This window comes from Atta cephalotes (assembly GCF_000143395.1).
Source record: "Atta cephalotes unplaced genomic scaffold scaffold00005, whole genome shotgun sequence".
Classification (NCBI taxonomy): Eukaryota; Metazoa; Arthropoda; class Insecta; order Hymenoptera; family Formicidae; genus Atta; species Atta cephalotes.
The window spans coordinates 7,677,150-7,694,780 of NW_012130069.1; the positions used below are offsets into that span (position 1 = coordinate 7,677,150).

The 17,631-nt window shown below is 28.8% G+C and overlaps 1 protein-coding gene across 1 annotated transcript in view; it reads right to left on the minus strand.

Annotated features, from left to right (window-relative positions):
• The window catches only part of LOC105626638 (probable serine/threonine-protein kinase mkcB), a 58,722-nt gene that overhangs the window by 21,110 nt on the left and 19,981 nt on the right, over positions 1-17,631 (minus strand). Inside the window, exon 3 of the mRNA XM_012207931.1 lies at positions 221-804. Within this exon, the coding sequence (XP_012063321.1) occupies positions 221-804 (584 nt within the window). The remainder of the gene's footprint in view (positions 1-220; positions 805-17,631) is intronic.

A 17,631-nucleotide genomic window follows, 5' to 3' on the forward strand; every position in this document is an offset into this window, starting at 1 on the left:
TATATATATATATATATATATATATATATATATATAATGAAATTGAAAAACATTTTTAGATTGATTTTCCGTCTTGTTAAATTATTTTGCCTACGATGTTTGTCCGAAGGACTCTAATTATGCGTTTTACAGAAAAAATTTCGTTTTATTTAACTTGATATTTTATTTAACTCGTTTGACTTTTATTTAACTCGTATTAACAGTGACTCAGTTTACTTACTGAGACGTGTCGTCAGTCCTTCGGTGATCTCCTGGGTCTCGAAACTCTTTTGCCGGGGTAGAGTTTTCTCTCTGACGACTTCCTTCGCCTCATCAACGTCGGGCATGTCGAGGTTGGAACTTGACACCTTTCTATATATCTCTGTCGTTGGCATTCTCTCTTTCGCTACCTCTGCGGATGGCTTAATGTTTTCAATGTTCTTCTCAGTGTTCTCCTCTTTTTTACCAGCAAGATCCTCAATCAAGGCTCCAAGAGTTATTGATTTCGATTTGTATCTCTCCTTCTCTTGCTGTTGCGTGTCACTCGTAGAATTTCTTCTGTTATCCTCCAAACTATCTCGACGGCTCACATAGCCACTGCTCTGTCTTCGGAGAACATCAGTAGTAGTCTGTGTCACAGTCTTTAGCGTACCCTCACCCTCTTCAAGGTACAATGCACTGTCTTTGCGTACTTCTTGGATATACTCCGGACTCGATAGTACTTTCGACGGGCCTGGCGCATCCGTCGATAATTGTTCAGTGTCAGAAGCATTTGTTGTCTTCGAAGTAGGTGAATTTGAGGGAGAACTATCGACCGCAGAACCTCTGAAAAAGAAGAAAATTGTTTTTTCATTCTATGATCTATTTTTACAATTATATCATAGAAGCATTAGAAACAATAATAACAACATTTATATATTGCAATATTTCTTATCGACGGAATTTATTTGAACTGCGCAATACCATTTTTAACGAAGTTATAAGCATTCAACGTCAAAATGCATTCTTCAAATCTTTTATTTATTTTGCGGTAACTCAGTAACAAAAATCTTAGAAACATTTTCAAAAAACAATTTGTAAGGAAAATTTTAAGTTTTCATTTTAAAAAGTTAAAAAGTTTCGTAAGTTTTCACAATAAAGAAATTGATCATAACTTTTTCTATTATAAAAAATCTATTATAAAAATCTATTATAAAAAATTGTATTTTTAATAATGCTCACGATTGTTTAACAATGAGAATTTTACGATAAGTAAAATTACTTTAAACTTCCGATAATATATCATATACCATTTATAAAATTCATAAGATTTTTTATCAAAGAATTATCCTCATATTACTGCGCCGTTGTTTAAAAGTGCAGAGCTCCAGCTCGATAATAACAAAATGTCAGACAGCCAACGCGCGGTAGTGGATTATCGTTTATCGAGATAATCGGTACGATACTTGACGTCATTAAATAATTACGGAACGGGAAAAAGCGTCACCGATACGCTCCTTTAAATGGCCACGAACGATATATAAATAAGCTTTGACAATAAATAAGCTTTGACAATGCGGATGCAGTCTCATATGATTTAATACATGAACAATTCATTTATTGATTTGCTGATAACGAGGCACGTTGCTAAAAATGCTGAAAATCAAATTAAAAAATCGAGAATAGATTTTGATATTTTTTAAACGATCTCGTTCTTATTCTTGCATTTTTGCATTTAATTTTTTGTTTAATAATCTCTTAATTATATATTATTAATTATATATATAGTCTCTTAATTATATCCAAATTACATTCAGATAACCATAAATATATCTTTATAATTGTATTTCATATACTCTATTTATTGAAAAATAATTTATTCATTTTATTGCCAATAAAGGAATATATTTTGTTTATATGACTAATCGCACTTGCATATACTTAATCTCTTTTTCATTAAAAAATAGTCAAATATCCAATATACTATCAAATTAAATATTAATTACGATAAATCGGAGGTTTAATTAAATTATTTATATTTCACTTTGTTTCTATGAATTGTTTTATTCACGGAACAATTATACTTGTCTTAGTTTATCTTAAGATTCTCGATTAACCTTAGAAAATACATAATACACAACAAAATATCTATCTCACAAATAGTATTTATTTATTTGTGTTTAATAATATTTATACTATAGTATACTATAGTATACACACAATATATGCAAAACATTCATCAATTTCTTTCGACGTCAAATAAAGTTATATAAAATTCCCAGATTAAATCAATAGCTATGCGAACTGTGTAGTGACTAAGATAATAATTAAACATTAAATTGATCTTAAAGAGTCAAGCGATGACATTCTCATTAAATTCACGGAGTCTCGTATAAATACGTGTTTATTCACGGCAAAAACGAGCAATCTGCAATTGAGATTTGTGTGATGTGGTCACACATTGAAACGCGAAAATATGAAATTTAAATAACAAATCAGCTCCATAGGTCACTGCTTGCTCCGAAATAAAGCGGAGCAGAAGAAGATAAAATCGTCGACGCGTATAAGATGAACTCACATTCTCTTCAATACAATAGTGACTAAGTTTCTTTTCATTCGTGTCATATGTGATAAAATCGGGAATATTTTTTACATTATGAAGTGAAGATGATTAAATAAAATATATTTAATAGATCTTGCGATATTAAATTTAATACGTTATCATGTAGTTATTTACGTCAAAAATTAAGCAACTTAATATTTTTGATGAAAAAAAGTATTATCCTTATATATTATATTCTGAAAAGTGTTTGATCTACAAAAATTGAATTTACGATCTTTGAAACTTTCGCACAATTAGATAATAATGAAAAAAGTATACGTCTTTTTTATTTATTAATTATTTATACATATATATTAATATAATAATATTTAACATTAACTTTAACAAGAATCGCGTGACTATTACCTGGTAAAGATTAAATCTTTCCTTTGCGTGACGGTGCAACTTGTCAGAACTTCACTCTACCGTCTAGAGAAGCATGCGCTGTAATTTTACGTCTACATCGTAAGCATTTTTGCGGGTGTAAAAGTCGACAGTCAAAATATCGATAATACGCGATAGTCCATTTTTCATCCTTTATAGATGATGGAATAATGGAAGACGTAATGTTGTACTTCGCAACACGTTAGGCGTCGCTTGCTGCCGTCTGATGCACCCAGAGAGTGAAGTGCGATTCGACACGAAGTGCTCGGTATGTGGATCAATTGTACGGTCCAAACTAGGCCAATGAATGCAATGGCGAGATGCAAGATCTGCATTCTTGCTGCCGCATAGACAAAGTTACATTAAACTCAAAATGTCCCTTCGATGTAAAAGGAATTGTGAGCAATAGCGTAGTCTGAGAAGATAGGCAAACTAGAAACAACTAATAAGAATCACATTTCTCTGACTCTATCAATCTTCTAAATTTATATTATTATGTATTAATAATAGATATATTTAACGTAAACATTATATACTTTTTTGCTTGAAAGATATGATATTAAAATTTCTAAAAATTAAAAGAACAATTTCATGAAAATATTAATAAAAAAATCATTTTTTCATTTTATCAAGCTGGTAGTGCGTGTAAATAAATAGAGAATAGATAGATAAATAGATAGCTAAATAGATAGATAGATAGATCAATTTTCATTGAATTTAATTTAATTTTAGAAAATGCTTTTCTATATTTCTTTTCTGTAAAAATAAATATTTACGGAAATATTCATAATTTTAAATTATTATTTTTATTCTCTTAAAATTATTTGTAATTTTTCTTAAATTTTTACCTATATGGTAAAAAATTTTTTTAATCAAAATCCAAGACGGTTAATTTGCCATTTCTTAAATTTGTCATTTCTTTGCGGAATCAAATCCCATTGCTATAGTATCATGTGCTGAAACCTTCTTCAACAATTTGCTTACACAAGCGTATAGGGAATAGTTGCGCGCATCATCGCTTACAAATACATCGAATAAGTCGAGTTCAACGCAAACCTATCAAACTATTCCTGTATTATTCGCGCAAACTACATATTGGATTCAGAATTGTACACTGTAGTTTCTAATACTCCTTTAATTATAACTTTGACGTTTCAATATCAATTATTCTAACATAACAAAACGTGGTTTTAATTATCGTACTCTAATATTGAGAAATAAATAAACTGTTAGCAGTCTAAAATTAAACGTCAATAATTTTATTAAGTTTAAGTTTATTATATATTATTAAATATAAGTTTAATTATAATATTAGAGTAACTTAAATTATTATATAGTGTACTTAAATTATTATTAATACTAATATTAATTAAAATATCATTATGATTAATATTAAAATTTTAATCATGTAATATTTTTCAATAATGTGGAAATGAAAATATATTCTGCCCTTCTGTGATAATTACAATATATTTCCGTTTCTATATATAAATCGCGATTTTACATAGACATTATTTTGTAAAAAAAAATGTTTTGAAAAATTTGTTAAATTTACTCTTTATTAAAAACTTTAATTTAATTTCCTGTTAAGTATTATATTAGCATTTTCTTGATAGTCAATTTTTATAAGGTTCACATGTAAATTTTCAATAACTTCACATTCTGCGAGAAACGCGCCAAGTCGAAAAATTAGCCGCAAGAACATATATCACATGTTATCTAAAAAATGCACCATCGTACATCGAGGAGGCTGATCATTGCGAGTATCTACTTAACAATGTAAATAAGTTACGTAAAAAGAAGTTCGCAAAACTTCTGCGTATATAATACAATGGCTCGTAATTACACTAAAATTACTGTGTGAACTTTTCTAAATGCTCTTCGTAAATTTTCAAAATTCGTATAGCTTTCGTGAAAATGCATCTCGCAGTTCTGTAAGATTAAAAAAAGAATCTTCACACCTTTGCGTCATGAGACAAGTTTTCATTTGTAATTAAATACATCTTTCGCGGAAAATAGTTCTTACACACACATTTTTTTGTACAAACGCATACATGTCTTGACAATCAGTTGTCATCTGTCAACAAGGAATATCGCTAGAACATACGTTCTGCAGAAAAACATTTAACACTCGATGAGATCATGAACGATCCGCGAATGCCAACGAGAAAACGCGAACATGCAGGTTTCGGTTTCAAATCGCGATTACCGGAAAAACTGGTATCCATTATTTATGTATGTGAAGCACGTACCACCGCGGAATGCGTATTTATCTGCATTTTGTCATCGTTGTATCCGCGACCGACCAACAAATGAGCGATATGCGCACGTATGCACTATAAATTACAATGCACTGTCAACGTAGCGCAGAGACAAGAATCGAGAGGCGCTAGATAACTCGAGAATCAAACAATTTGTCTACATTGTGGATTTTTCTCCTAAAATAGAGTAAACTTATTAGTAAGATGACCATCTTTAAAATGCAAAAAAAATATCTACTTTAATTTTGTTATCTTTAATAGTGTTATATTGGTACATATACCTTTCCGTCATACGGAAAGTTCAATAGTATTATATAGATACCAATACAACACTATTAAAGACAAATTTAAAGTGTGTTTTTTTTTTGCATTTTAAAGATGGCCATCTTACCCAAATTTACCTTAGATTTATTCTTTCATCTATAAATATGTTGATAATTATCTTGAGCATGATTCATGTGAAAGCTTTTTATCAATTTTTATCAATCTTTAGTTTCTTAATTTTTTTGCTGTATTATTTTTCTTTTAAAATTTATTTTTCTGTAGTAATACGTTTCTTTTGAGAATATTCCTTTATACGTTAAAATATTATTTTTCTTTCTCTCTGAGATCTTATTAATTTTGTTCTCTTAAGAAAAGAGATGAAAGCTTATTTAATGTAATTAAAAAACTCTCTATCAATGAAAATTTAATTCATCTTTAAGATAAAAGTTTAGCAAAAAGGTTAATATTTTTCATTATTTTATGATTTCGAAGATGGCGTGAAAAAAGATAATGTAAGGAAGAAAAAAGCGAATAGATGTTAATAATGGGTGGAACAATCAGCTGGTTTTTACTGTCGCGCGGAGAAAGCGTAAGAAAACGTGAGACTTTCGCGTTCCTCCGGCAAATTGCGTAACGCAGAAATGATAAAAGTATGCCATCACTTCGAAACTGCATCGTTACTTGTAAAATGTAACATTTGTCATATGTGTTTCCATATCGCTCACTGGCAAATATTTTGTTTTGTTATTATTATCCATTTTTGGCTGCGGCCAATATCGCAGAAATTGCGAAAAAAAAAAATAATGCGATAAGAACATTGTAACTTATAATAATCTTATCATGAAGTAGTCGATTATTCAGCTTTTATTACTTAATGGTACTGAAAAACTGATAAGCATATTTACAACTGCACTTACGAAAAATTTGTTTTATTAAAACAAAATATGTTGACAAACATTGCGTGTTTTTAATGTGTTGTTTATTTTTCATTAAATATTATTTATCTTTATTAGTCTCTAAATAAACTAAAGAAAATTAAAATTTTCTAGTAAATTAATTTCTAGTAAATTAATAACGCGAGTCTCGTTTATTTGTGTATTATCGTAAATCTCAGTTTCGTGAGATATAACATTTGATAAACGTGATATCATGAATTACGTTTTTTTATCCATATAATGAGATAGTCACGAATGCTTGAAAGGTTTTTCTTGATTATTAAACTACTGATATAATGAATACTCATTTCTAAAAATAATTAATATAATATAAAGATTCTCATAATTACTTAGTGTCACGCTGATTTGATATCGCGTGTAAAGCATTTCTTGGTAATGTTTTTAGTAATGTCTGTATTTCAATATCTGAGCAGCAATAACAATTACGATTTTTTTCAATTATATTTTATGTAACGTAATATGATTTTGACGTTTATAAAGTTAAATGTTTGATTATACGTATTATTGTTAATTAACTATTTTTGAGAATTACATATAAATGTATATATAAATAAGAATATAATACAAAATATAATTGTCTTAAAAATGCATTTTACGTAGAGAACGAGTAAGCTATCAAAATTTAACTTTTAATATATCAGCATCTGCATATATTTTTTTGCGTGTCGAAAGAGTTTAAGCTTGCAATGGCTCAATTATCTTCAGTGACTTCTGCCGAAATAATCGAAATAATTGCGCAACGAAAATTGAAGTTTTCGGTCGAAGAGAGGTTGTTAAGTTCACGATTGATCTGAACGTCTCTTAATTAAGACTTATACGGCATTAATCATGAGACATTAATCAACTGCGAACGGTATGCCGAGAAAGTTCCAAATATTATTTGGCAAATAATTAATTATTTCAGCATACATGGTACGCATACATTTATATTTTTCCTTTATCTGAAGGACAAATGAGCCACAAGCCTGGCGTAATCAAGTGATGATGGTGGGTGGTGAACCAATATATTAATTAAACTGTAATTGCGTTGTGAGTACTTGCAGCGCATGTCACGCAACATGTTCGCTCATACGAGTCTATAATAACAAATTGAGCACAAAATAACATACTTGCACACATTGTTTATTATAGAATTTATAAATGTTATTTATTTATTGGCACAATTATCTCGAAAATATCCAATTTTAGAACTGCGCAAATATAATAGTCAATGCAATCAACGAGTTTTCTATATATTGAAAAATTTCATTGTAATTTAATAAATAAAACATGAGAGAGATGTATAAAATGATAATTGCACGATTATATTTCTACACTGACAATGAGAAAAAAGTTATTAACTTAATTAAATGCGTTTAGTTCATAATGATTATTTAGTTCAAATATTTATATTTTTAAATTAACAAAATCTTATAAATTAAAACATGTTATTTGCTTGAATTAATAAATATTTGCTTGATAACCCATGATCGTTACATTTAGTTGACTCAACTAATATTTTTTTGAAATAGCAACTTTTTTCTCAGTGTATGATTTTAACGATAAATCACGCTCGCAAATATGAAAATGATAAAAAAGATATTAATGTTTTACAATTTTACATTATTGCATAATACGATATATTCATAAGAGTATTAAAATGCGAAGCGGAAAAGTTGACTGATAGCAGTTATACCTTTGACATTAAATCAAGCAGAGTCCATTAATTAATGTCATCCGCGTAATTCTAACTTTAAATTATTGAAAACTTCTGCAATGTCTATCGTTCAGGGTCAATATGTGAATCTATCTGGTCGCTGTGGAAAGTCGCAACTCCCAGGTCTCGTTCTGGCAAATGTACTGTATTATTTGCTCCTGACATAAAACGAAGGTCTCAGGGAACTGTACATTACCGCTTTACGATGCGTATACTATGTATACAGCAAATAATACAGTATATGATAAATCCTTTAAAGCATTGCCGTGCTATTTCTTATTCGCGCTGTTGATGTTCTGTGTCGTGACTTCCGACATGAAATTTCCAAGAGAAACCTTGATAAGGACGAAGCTATCTTTTTTTTTTTTTACTGTAACTTTACAAAAATCAGAATTCATAAATCCATTATTTTTCAAATATAATATAATATCTCTTAATAATGTCGGGATTAATTTTAATTGCTGATTTTTTTACTGGAATACTTAGGAATAATTTCTTCTATATATATATATATTAAAACGTTATTCGTTATCGATAATTTTCAAGTAAGAACAAATATAAGGAGTCCATTGTAATTGAATATTTTTCGAGACTAATTGAATTACTTTACGTTCAAATTCATGTTGATTGTATATTTTCTTGAAAATTTATTTTCTAAAGTATTTACGTATAAAGATTAAAAATTTGTAATTGTATTGCAAATTCTTTATTCGATTTTAGAAATAGAATGATTAATAAAGTATATGTGCGACTGTCGTGAAAAAAAGAAATAACAGCAAAATAAATTCTTTGTAAGTTTCCATTTTTGTGCTGAAGCGAATAATGGTGATTGATATCGTAATTGATCGAACGAGTTCTACTGAAAGGTTTCGATCGGCGAATAATTCATAATCGAATATGTACCGAAACCTTTCTCTTTCTTTTTCTCTATCGATATTATATGAGTGTTTTATATAAAATTAAATGCGAATTGTATTAGGTACGCAATTGAAACTAAAAGAAAAAAAACAACGTATATTGACTTACATTTATTTGCAGTTGAATATTATATTAAAGTAATATTTTTGCGTTTTTTTTTAAATTTTTGTGGATAATATTAAAGAAATAAAATTTCGAAAACTATAATTTTCAAAAGACATCGAATCTTATTAATAACTGTATCTTCTTTTAATTAATCATCTATCGATATAGGTATTCTATCGTCATTAAAAATATTATTAGTCTAGTGTATACATCCAAGTTTTTAAATACATGACGCATTATATGAAAATTATGTTGGATTATACATTTTTAAATTTTTCATTGGCATGTCTTCAAGATGTTTTACGTTTTTCGTTTGGCACGCAATGCGGAACCTTAATCGACGAACAAATTCCTCGTTCTTTCAACCATCGATCTTGCTATCCTCTACAAAAAGTTTTTCTGAAAGGGCACGAAATACTAAACGTGTCCTTGGCGAACTTTGGCCAGATGAGTTACTCGAGAAGCTTAAAGAAAGAGAATTTCATTAATTTTAGAAAAAGCAACGACGGAAGTAACACTTCTCTACAGAATGAGAACTGAAAGATTTTGTTACGAATAGCCGATAAAAGTGAAAGCCTCACGTGAAAATTGTTAGTTAACTCTTACTGAAAAACTTTTATGTAGGTACCAATAGAATTTTTTTGCAAAACGAAAGAAAGCAAAAAATAAATTGTTAAATTGTTTTCATAAAAAAATTAGAGAAAAATCAACGAAGTATCTAATTCAACATGTAATCAACATCTATTTGTTTTAATCAGAAATTTTATAAATTATATAAAAATAATTAATTTATATAAAATTAAAATATCATATTTTGTATTTATCATTATTTCTTGAATGTTTTTAAGTTTTAACTGAATGTTTTTAAGTTTTAACTGAAATAGATTGACATTGAATTATATTCTACATGTATATAATAGCGATAATTTTAATATCAACATTCATGCATAATATCTGTGTTTTTATAAATATTTTATCAATACATAATTCGATCTCGGATGTTTTTAAAGTTTTTATTTACCAGTCTCGTGTATTGATAAGCGTTGGTAAGGGATAATTGACTTATTATAATTTGTGAAAAGAAATTATTTCTTAAGAGAGAAACTGAATCTTATTAATTAATATATTTCGTTTCGTTAAACAATATATTTGATCACAACAGATATCTCTCGTGATCCGATTTATTCGAATTTCAAATCTGGACATGTGTGCTTTTTTCTAATTATATTTCTAATTATATATTCTGCAAATCATACAGTTTATCTTTTTTTTTTTGTAAACATTGTCAAAATGGACATTTACACAGAAAAACTTTGCTCTTGTATTTCTATTTTGTAAATGCTACATGAAAAATACGATGAGCTTTTATTTTATATGAATAAAATATTAGTCACTTGTGAATGTGCATGTAAAAGTAACAGAGATAACAATATTTTTGCAATAATATATCATCTACGGAATGAAATACGGTCATTTCTAAATTAGGAGTTACTACTGGAATATTCAATTCTGATAAAAATTAAAATTTTAATAAACACTGTAAATATTCCAAGAAGTAACTATTTTGATATTTCATATAATTTCAAATATCTTATAATTTCAAATTTCTGTAAAAACGTATATTACACAGCCTGATATTTCTGAAAGACAATTCATTAGTTCTTGCAACAATTCAGACAGAATTATTTAAACGTCAATCATAATTCAATTATGATAAAAGAGAAGAGACTGTCACAAAAAGAGTATATCTCTTACGATAACAATGTTAAGTTTAGCAATGTAGCTGGGCGAATCGAGTCAAGAGGAAGGAGAGGAGACTGAAGTGTCTCTTGCTGGCTATTAGTCAGTTACTAACATGACGGTGTCTCGACTAATGGCGTTATTAACGACACAGTTGTGTACGTGACTCCCTGTAGTTTCCGTATCATTTTCATGCATTGTTACACCGTTATGCATCAACGATCGATATCATTCGCAATTAGAGGGACGTGTCATTTTTTTGCATAGAGATCACGAAATGCCTTTTTTTGCTTGAAGAAGAGATGTTCTCTTGTTAATTACGTAATTGATAGATTGAAGAGAATTTTTTTAAAATGTCTTGTAAGAAAATATATAATATTAAATATATATAGTATTAAAGAAGAAATTATTTTTTAATGTATCTCTAATTAATTTAAAATGAAATAATGGAGGAAACTAGATATATATGTTTTGGAATATTCCTCGTGTCTATTAATAATATTTATAATAAGAGATAAAGAAAAATTTAGTTTTTTGGCATGTTGATTTTATCTCACTTTAAATAATCAGCAAATTGTTTTCCTCCAGATAAACAAAGGGTTCTAAAAGAACAAAAATTGTTTTCTGTCATATTGAATAGAGCAAGGAATTGCAATAAAAAAATTTTATTTATTTTGAATGAAATATATATTTAACTTCATTGTTTACCGCTACAAAATAAAATTCGTGAAGTTAATAAGAAACAATGGAAACAACTGTACGAAAATCCAAAGCGAGATCCTAACCACGGAAGAAATTGAAAAAATTGAAATAGAATGAATCTATTTTCTTCATAGTAATACTCAACACGAAAGCGTTTTAATTAATATGACGAAATACAAGTTCATGGAGGTTCGATAATTGCATTACTTTCATGAATCATTACAATAAATTACACAAACGATTGATTAATCATTAATTCTTAGTTATGAATATTGTTTTCATAACATTTTATTTGATGTCATAACTTAAAACGAGCAAGATAGATGTTGTTCGAATCATGGAAATAAAAATTTCTACAATAATTTTCATTATTGCAAAAGAGAAGAGATTGCGTTTTACAAATATCTTCCATCATAAATTTCATAAATTTTGGAATTATTATAATTTATGATTATATTTGATCCATAAATTTTGTAAATGCGTCCATATGTATATTCTATTTAACAACCCAAATTCTAGTATCGACGTTATCGGACACAGATATCACGGTCGATGGTATTGTTCACTTCAAAATTACACACGATTTTGTTAAATGAAGATGCACTGCGTGCACAAACGCATATATCTTCGGAGTATGACATTTCGAACTGCGATCGCGTGCATCATTTCTATTCCTTTTACCCTAGCCGGTAGACTGAATTAATGATGCATCGCGCTGTCGACCAGTACATTCGTTTGTGACTATCGTCGACAAAAACCGATATTGCGATTCGATCGATTTCGATGCACGTTGCACATGAAGCACGTTTTAGACTATAAATGACCTCGCGATACGTACGTTGCCGATCCAGTCGGCTTGTAGCAAAGTCACTTTAAATTAATCATGTCCCTTCGATACAATCGGTTTAACATTTCTAGTTGCTTCGTATTTCCTTAAATCGATTACACCTCCAGTCTAGTCTATGTTCGATTTTGCAGAATCATCGCGCTGTTAGCATTTTTCTAGTTTATCTAAAATCTTTATGCTTTTATATAACAAAATTTCATTTTTCTGTTTCGCCGTCGTTAATTTATTTGTTTATTAAAATGTAAAGCAGTTTTTGAAATAATGAATTGAATATTAAAATTAAAGCGCTACCGTTACAATTAAATTTTAGATTCGCTATAGTTATAACTCTTTATCTATTATGCAAATATTTGTGCGTTATAATTATCTTCTAGCATTTAATATACATTAGGTGTTTATGGTAGGTACAGGATGAATTGCGTATTGATCGGATTTAAAGTGATTAATAATTCAATTAATTATTATGCATTGTTAAATGCATTTAATCGTACCAATCTGTCGCGTTTCTTCCGTTTTGACTTAGAATGTTATGCGAAATAAACATGCATTTATATGCTTTATTTATGAAATTTAAATTACGATAATTTATGTTAGTATCAAACAATTGTTAGTATCAAAGAAGTATAAAAAGTTTGAAAATATTCGTAATTAATGACAATATCCATTTTAATATTTAAATTTCTATTATTAAATAATTAACATTATTATTTACAATCTTATCATTCAGTAGAATTAAAGTGTTTCATTAAATAAAATATAACTTCCATAAGTTGATGTTTCGCATTTCTTTATAGTTGTCGGCGATGCATCAGCATGTAATCCTCGTATCGAAATGACGTAGTAATTCTCTGCAGTTTGCCGCAACACGAATTAATTATATACGTATTAATCGGTGAGACTACTCGTTATGTCCGAACTATACATTTTATCACATTATAGATAGACCTAAGCGCGTATAATTCATGACGTCTTTAAAGTTGGGATTGAATTAATAATTACTAATTGATCTCGCAATCAACATTACCCTTTGTATCACGACGAAGTTGATTATAGTCAGATCGTTACACAATGCTATTACACTTGTTCGTAACTGCGTGAAGTTTAAACTTCTGAAGCATGAATTACGTGCGTCGAGCTTATCCAATTTAGAGTTCACGATTTATACGATAGAAGGATTTTTTACAGAAGAGTTTATGTATGATTGTAAAGATAAAAACTTTTTTGCATTCACAATGTTGAATATAATTTTGTTTGCATATGATAAATAACAAGCAAAAAAAGAGTCTCATGGAAATAGAACGTTTTTAATTGAGAAGTTTTTAATTCAATAAAAATTTATTTTCATAACAGACTCTTGAAACAATAATTCATATTATATTTATATACAATAATTATTTATTATTCGAATTATTCATGTTAATTTTCAACACATATTTTCAAGCATATAAATAATTACTTGAAAAATATTAAAACAATAATGTTTAGTTATTCTAAGAATTATGAATTTACGAATAATTTGTGAATTATGATTATAATAGACAATTATCACATTCTTTAATTATTCTTAATTTTTTGATCTTTTGAACAAAAAAGAATTAAAAAAAATATTTCTGATATATTATGTAACTTTATTTTTTTAATTTGAATTATAAAAATCACTGCATTTTTTTAAATGATAAAAATTGTATTTATTTGCATAATGGAATAAACAGACTATCCATTAGATATAATTTCAATATATTATTTATGTATAGAGTTTATATTGAAATCTCGCTACTTTTCTCTTTTTTTATATAAAGATTTCTTACCTATCAAAATTATCTTCAACTGCATGCGCCAATTGCATCGACCTACCGTCGCACTCCACCTAATAGTCCACAAATATTCATCAATTCATCGGAATGAGTTCTTCTCCGATTAATTTCTGATCAATACTTTTCTTTCAAGTATGTTGTTCGCTTGAAAGTATCGGCACGTAGTCGCACGTGATATTTAATTAAAGCTGCGAAAGAATCAATCGGACCACGGTTAAATTTATTGCGAGTAAAATTTAAGAAAGAAGAAAAAGATAAAAACTGCATCCGATTTCCGACGCGCACTTTGTTTCCGCTTCGGATTTCGGAGACGAACTCGTCCGCTCAACCGCGTTGCTCTTCGTTCCGACCGACCAACTACATGCAGCTCTAGCGGAGTTTGGACCGCGTGCATTTCCCACCACCTCTTCTCCACATCGTCGTAGCCACCACCTTTCGAGCTGACACTCCAGTCGTATGTTGTAGCCGTCTGCTCCGTTCTGATCTCGAGTTGCGTAATAAAGATGGATAGGGAAGAGTGAGAGAGATAGAGAGAAAGAAAGGTGCAATATCCGTAATAGGATTCTTTTGCCTGATCTGTTCGATTTGAAATATGGAAGAATATGAATATGCAAAACATTATTTTTATAACTTTGACAATTGACAATTGATACATTTTTTCAGTGAAATTTGACAATTATTAACTTTAGTCAACGTTTCGTGATTAATAAAGAAAAAAAAGACTTAAAATTATAAATATTGTATTATAAAATTTATTTACCATTATAAAAAGTATTTAATAATCAAAAAAAAGTTTCTTTAAAAATTATTCGAGTTTAATGTAGATAAAAAAAAAGAATATATTTCTTAATAACTTATTTTTTTATCCTTGAATATGTTCAACGAATAATCTCGCAAGAGATATGCAAATATTTTCGAATGACTAGATTTACATAGACGATGAACGATTGAGCATATATAAGCGAATGTTTCCCTTGCAAATTTATTATTCGACTTTTGTGTTTAGTGCCCTTTTGACGCTCGCCTGGTTCGGACGTGCCTGAACTCGATTCTGATCCATAATGATCTTCTGGATGGTAGAAAGGTGGGGTATCCGTTGGATCTTTCAACCAGTCTGGCCTGCGTCGTTTCTATAGCGATGTATTTCCATGTGGTACATATGTATATTGGGAAGTATAGGGACGTGTATGGGTGCACATTTGAGCTCTTAAATCTTGCTGTTTGGAGAATGCAGTTCTTTTATTCGATGATCTGTGAATGTCATTTCTGGGAACTCTCATTTGGTAAATACTCTTGTATCGCGATATAAATATACTCGAAGGTTACTTGAAATTAGGAAGATTATTTTTGCAGCCACTTCCGAATAATTTGCTAGAAGTTCTGTAGTGAGGAACTTTTTGGAAGAAAGTTTTTGGAGAGAGAATATGTATTTTTCGTAGCGCGTAACATTCCTCAGTGACTCGGAAGTAATTACTTCGCAGCAATACCTCGGTAAGAGAGTCGCAAAAGAATCGGTTTAAGACGCACAAGGAATATCAAAATGTATCGATATGGCAAGAATGGCTATGCAGTTTTGCTAGAAAAAAGGGATAATTCATAACTTTGACCTTCCTGGCAATATGCCACTTAATAGAAAACGCTGTCATTATTGCATCTATTATATCATAGCGATGTAAATTACGCTGATACATCCTGTTGGCAATCATCTATGGAACTTATACAATTCAAATTATCGATATTTACGGTTACAATGCCAAACATATTGATTATATAATTAATCACGGAAGTGATGTTCGACTTGCGTATAATTTAAAAAAAATATATGCAAAAAACTTTAATTTTATAAAACAACTAAATATAATTAAATACAAAAATTAAATAATAAAAATAATGTTTCAAAATAAAGTTTTATCGTAATATCAATTTGTTGAAGTACATTTTTAAATATTTGGTATTATTCAGAATATTATAACATATAATACTTGATTATAAACATCAAGAAAGAAAATTAAAGAATAATTATTAATAAATTATTGAAATCGAAAAAAGAAAATCTTGAACAGTAATTTATTTATAATAAAAATTGGTGATGATATAATGATTTGTGGCTAATGTAAAAAAATTAATAAGTATTAATAAACAAGTATTTCAAACAGATAATCGATCGATTTTTGAATAAATAATCATACATTAATGATCATTATATTATATAACCATTTACATAATTATTACAAATATAAAAAATTACATATTTTATTAATGTACGAGATATTAGCATAAATTTCTAAAATAAGACGTCATTTAAAAGAGAGATTATTAATACTACTAATAATTTCTGAGAATTTTTTCTCACAAAACTGCAGAGAACGGCCGTGTATAAAAAAATGATCGTCGGTATAATATAGCTATTTATATATCTATCCTTCAATAAAACTACTACTTACTACTACTTACTATTATATGTATATCTGACTAACTATGCCGCATTGTACTTCCTATGTGTGATAATTATTAGCGTCGGCGCCACAAACTTCCTTTTGCATTTCCATGATTAACAACTTGTGCATAGATAGTTATGTTACTACGTAATATCTTCTCGGTTGTTTAAATCTATTCTGAGTTTTAGGGAAGAAAGATTTAAGGATTTTCGTAGTTCTAATGCATGAAGTTTCATTATCAGTTTACTTCTTGCACACTTCGTTACAATTCGAAAAGTTTCGGAGAAGGTTATCCGATCCAATTTGCAGTTAAATTTTCGAGCGAATTTCCGATTTCGATAAACAATGCAGTATTTCTGAGGTTTTATTATGCAAACTTTACGAAGAATATTTTACATGGAGAAAAAGAAATTTAACTATTTTATAAATTAAAAATTATCTTTCAATGAAATGCTCTTTTCGACAAATTCCGAAAATAATTCGCTTTGTGCACATTTGAGTGTGACAGTATATTGCGCAATATACTGGCAAAGTTCAAAACCTCTAAACTAAGATAATTTGAGAATATGTATAATTTTCGCGACAAAAGTTCCGCAGTTTCATGCAATAATTGGGAATGTAATATGAGAACTGAAATTAATTTAATTTAGTGTTACAGGATAAAATTAATTAATATAACGAAACTCATGTAAAAGCGATAATTTCATGAAAATAAACTTTTCATAGTAATTATAGCTCTTACCTATGTATAATAAAATGAATACAGATTCCAATTTATTATAATTCAATATAACGATATGTTTTTTTGTTCTTTTTCTTAAATGATTGCCAGTAGTTAATTATTGATAACGATACTGTAAGCTATAAAAGAAATATTAATATCTAAAAAGAGACTTGAAAGAGAGAGAGAGAGAGAGAGAGAGAGAGAGAGAGAGAGAGAAGAGAG